Raw genomic sequence first — 4476 nt, 5'->3', positions numbered from 1 at the left:
TTTTGTAAAGCTTTTCATATCCGTCCATTTTTATGTGTATATCTTGATCGTCTCTCTCTGTAGGTAGACGGCGCCCACAAGTCAGCCTTGAGGAGTTTAGTTTCCTTGAAAAGATTTGCAGGAAAACTACGCCGGAGGAAAGGACTTGGGCTAAGTTGGTGAACCCGAGGACCATACATTGGTACTGCGACGGTCCTGAGCCCACCCAAGAGGCAATTAGATATGACGAACGAGTTCATAGGCGTAAGCCCGTCAACTTTACTTTGCCAGTTAACTGACCTTACTTAGTTTTAATTTCATCCGTCATTATTTGCAGAGATGGAAGACGCAAAAAGGAGAGCTTTGATCAAATCCCAAGCCGTCAAGAAGAGGGAATCCGGCGAGGGGGTACCTAAGGTGTCGGCTTCAGCCCCTAAGAGGAAACCGACATCAAAATCCGACCGTCCATTTAAGCAACCAAAGGTCTCTCTTGAACCTGTGGTCGGTTTAATGGCTGAGGGTAACAAGACCATCACCCCAGCTAAGCAGGGGACGGGTAAAGGATTGATGATGGCCCCAGAAGGTAAGCAAGAGAGACCTCCTTCCCTTCTCCGCGACGACTCCAAGTATGCATTGGAGAAGCTGTCGTCCATCATCACGGCGGAAGACTATGAAGATCTTGGAAACCATTCGACGGAGGCCATGGGGGAGACGGGCCTCTTTGCCGTCGCTCAGGTTGGTTATGTCTGTCAAATAAGTTTATTTTTCTTTTTCGTTGTTATTTACAGTATGTGACGGTCTCGTTTCTATTCGCAGTCCTTGGTCATGATGAAGGGACTACTGGACCGGTGTCTCAACCGTGAGAGTACCTTGGACAGGGTGCGCGCGAAGGCGGAGCAGACGGAGGAAGAGCTCGGATAACTCCATAAGTGGAGGTCCAAGATGGAGAAGAAGCTGGAGCTTTCTGAGAAGGCAAGGAAGGATCTGGAGGAGAAGACGGCCTCTGCGCTGACGGTCATAGAGAAAAAGGAGGCAGAGATCAAAGAACTCAAGGAAGAGATCCGTCATGTGAAAGAGGTAGCCGTCGAGGAGTACCGATGCTCAGAGTCCTGCTTGGGCGAGCTGTCAGATTCTTTCCTTCAAGGCTTCGATGATTCTCTCCGTCAAGTCAAGAAGGCCTATCCAGAGCTGGATTTGTCAATGGTCAAACTTGAGGACCAAGCCCAGACTTCTGCCCTCCCCGTCGCCTCCGAAAATACGGAGGACCTCTTTGGCGAAGGCGCTGCTCAAGGAGACGGAGAGTCCGTCCCGTCGAAGGATGTCCAAGTTGCTGAACAAAAGGAAGATTAATGTCTATGTAATTCATTTTGAGAACAATCCGTCCTTTCTCTTTTTTTTTTTTTTATTATTATTATTTCAGGACAATCCGTCCTCTTTAATTGTATTAAACACTTGCCTTTGGGGCTTTTGGCTTAATGTTCATATATGCTTTTTATCATTGTTTGGTACTTTGTTTAAAGGTCCGTCCTCCTTCTTGAGGAAGGATTTTTGTGAGAATAATTGTTTATCTGTGATACTCCGTCCACATTGCAGACTTGTTATCTTGTGTTGATTGAGCATTTACATCCGTGAGGATTTTCCTTCTCCGTCTATTTTTAGAGGTTCATTATGAGGAACCGTCCACTTTGTGACGTTGTACATCACTTTTTAAATGTAATGCCTATTTAATGGACTTGTAAAAAATTTTAACGTAGTCAGTGGTCCGTCCACTTCGTTTGCATGTTCTTCCATTATTTCCGTCCACCTTGTGGACTTGAGTTATCATCCTTGTAGGATGTCATCATCCCTGTGGGATGGCCCGTCGGCCTTGTGGACTTTATTTTATGTCCGTCCATTTAAGGACTCACAGTGATCGTCCTTGTAGGACGATCCGTCCGTCTTGTGGACTTTCGACTGTATCCGTCCACCTTGTGGACTTGAGTCATCATCCCTGTGGGATGGTCCGTCCATCTTGTGGACTTTGGATACTATCCTTGTAGGATGATCCGTCCATCTTGTGGACTTTATTTTGGGTCTGTCCATTTTATGGACTGACAGTGATCGTCCTTGTGGGGTGATCCGTCCACCTTGTGGACATTTTGTGTCCGTCAATATTGCGGATTGAGGGCGATCGTCCTCGTAGGGAGATCCGTCCATCTTGTGGACCGCATTTATATCCGTCCATCTTGTGGACTTGAATGATTATTCCTGTAGTATCTGATCATCCCCGTAGGATGATCCGTCCATCTTGTGGACATTTTGTGTCCGTCAATTTTGCGGATTGAGGGCGATCCGTCCATCTTGTGGACCGCATTTATATCCGTCCATCTTGTGGACTTGAATGATTATTCCTGTAGTATCTGATCATCCCCGTAGGATGATCCGTCCATCTTGTGGACATTTTGTGTCCGTCAATTTTGCGGATTGAGGGCGATCGTCCTTGTAGGGCGATCCGTCCATCTTGTGGACCGCATTTATATCCGTCCATCTTGTGGACTTTATTTCGTTTCCGTTAGTTTTGTAGACAATTATAATGACATCCAAGTAGAAGATCAAAGTAATATCTGATTATAGAAATACGTAAAGGAAAAAGTGCCTGCCCCCTTTGGGCTTAAAAAGGGCACAACAAAATTGTAGCAAAAAGACCGTTAAAAGAGAAACTTATAAAAAGCTCAAACAAAAACTGGTTGCCGTGTCACTACTACTGGTAGTATTTCCTCAAATGCTCGGCATTCCATGGATGTAGCAGCTTCTCCCCATCTGTTGTCTCTAGGTGGTACGTTCCTTTCCTTTTCCATGATGTAACTCTATAAGGTCCTTCCCAGTTGGGGCCGAGTTTTCCTTGTGCCGGGTCTTTAGTTGCACCCATGACCTTCCTGAGTACGAGGTCTCCAACTTGGAAGTTTCTATGTCGGACCCGTGTGTTGTAATGTCTGGACATGCGATCCTTGTACCTAGCGATCCTTTGCTCCGCCACCGACCTAACCTCATCTATCAGGTCCAGCTGTAGCCTCAGGGATTCGTCATTCCTGCAGTCGTCATGGTTGTGAACCCTGTAGCTTGTGAGTCCAACTTCTGCTGGGATGACCGCCTCGCTCCTGTATGTCAGTCGAAATGGCGTCTCTCCTGTCGGAGTCCTCGTCGTTGTCCTGTATGCCCATAGTATGCTCGGCAATTCTTCGGGCCATATGCCCTTTGCCCCCTCGAGCCGAGTCTTGATAATCTTTAACAGGGATCGGTTCGTTACTTCAACCTGGCCATTAGCCTGAGGATGGGCGGGTGATGAGTAGTGGTTTTTTATTCCTAGCTGAGTGCAGAAATCCCTGAAGTGGCCGTTGTCGAACTGCCTTCCGTTATCTGAGACAAGAACTTTTGGAATACCGAACCTGCATACGATGCACCGCCAGACAAAACTTCTAATGTTTTTTTCTGTAATGGTGGCCAAGGCTTCCGCCTCTACCCATTTTGTGAAGTAGTCAATACCCACTACCAAGAACTTCAGCTGCCTTACCGCCGTTGGGAAAGGTCCCATGATATCTAGTCCCCACTGAGCGAACGGCCATGGAGCCGTTATAGGGGTTAGCTCCTTAGCTGGTTGTCCGATGAAATTGCTGAACCTTTGGCATTTGTCGCTGCTTTTAACGTAAGACTCGGCATCCTTCTGCATGGTTGGCCAGTAATACCCAGCTCGTACCAGTTTGTGCACTAACGAGCACGATCCGGAATGGTTCCCGCATATTCCTTCGTGTACTTCCCTCATCACGTAGTCTGCTTCTTCAACCCCGAGACATCTTAGGTAAGGACGGGAGAAACCTCTCTTGTAAAGAATGTCTTTTATCAAGACGAACCTTGCCGCTCGGACTTTTAGCTTTCTCGCTGCCTCCTTCTCTTCTGGCAATATCCCGTCCTTTAAGTATGAAGTTATTTGCGTAGTCCAGTTTCTTTCGGAGCATATCTCCTGCATGTTGTCGGGGTCTATTAGCGGAAAGATTTGAACAAAGGGAAGTACATTACCCGGTGTCATCATATGTTCTGCTGAAGTGGCTTTGGCTAGCCGATCGGCGAGCTCATTGTCTCCCCTGGGGATCTGGACGAACATTGCTTTTAGCCCGTCGACTCTCGCCCTTACTTGATCAAGATATCTCTTCAGCCTTTCCCCTTTGCATTCATAATCTCCGTTTACTTGATTGGTCACGACTTGAGAGTCGTAATGCACGACCACACTTTCAGCTCCGGCGGCTTTGGCTAGGTCGAGTCCTGCTGCCACCGCTTCGTATTCTGCTTCATTGTTGGTAATGGGGAAGTCGAGACGGACCATACATTCAATCTTGTCTCCTTCAGGTGACAACAATACTATGCCGGCTCCTCCAACTCGCTTATTGGATGATCCGTCGGTGTAGATGTTCCACTGGGGGGGTTCTTCTGCCCCCTTGTCCGCGTCACGCGTAAACTCTGCTA

General features: G+C 47.4%; 1 protein-coding gene across 1 annotated transcript; it reads left to right on the top strand.

Moving 5' to 3' along the window:
- Positions 1 to 563: 563 nt before the first annotated feature.
- LOC126691199 (uncharacterized) lies at positions 564 to 1329 on the top strand. Its single transcript, XM_050386259.1, has 2 exons — positions 564 to 714; positions 796 to 1329. Exon 2 carries the CDS (start codon positions 922 to 924, stop codon positions 1327 to 1329), a length of 408 nt encoding a protein of 135 aa, XP_050242216.1. The 5' UTR covers positions 564 to 714; positions 796 to 921.
- Positions 1330 to 4476: the final 3147 nt, after the last annotated feature.

This window comes from Quercus robur, chromosome 7 (assembly GCF_932294415.1).
Source record: "Quercus robur chromosome 7, dhQueRobu3.1, whole genome shotgun sequence".
Classification (NCBI taxonomy): Eukaryota; Viridiplantae; Streptophyta; class Magnoliopsida; order Fagales; family Fagaceae; genus Quercus; species Quercus robur.
Note: the sequence above shows the minus strand (reverse complement) of the source record. Positions and strands in the feature narration are given on the sequence as shown.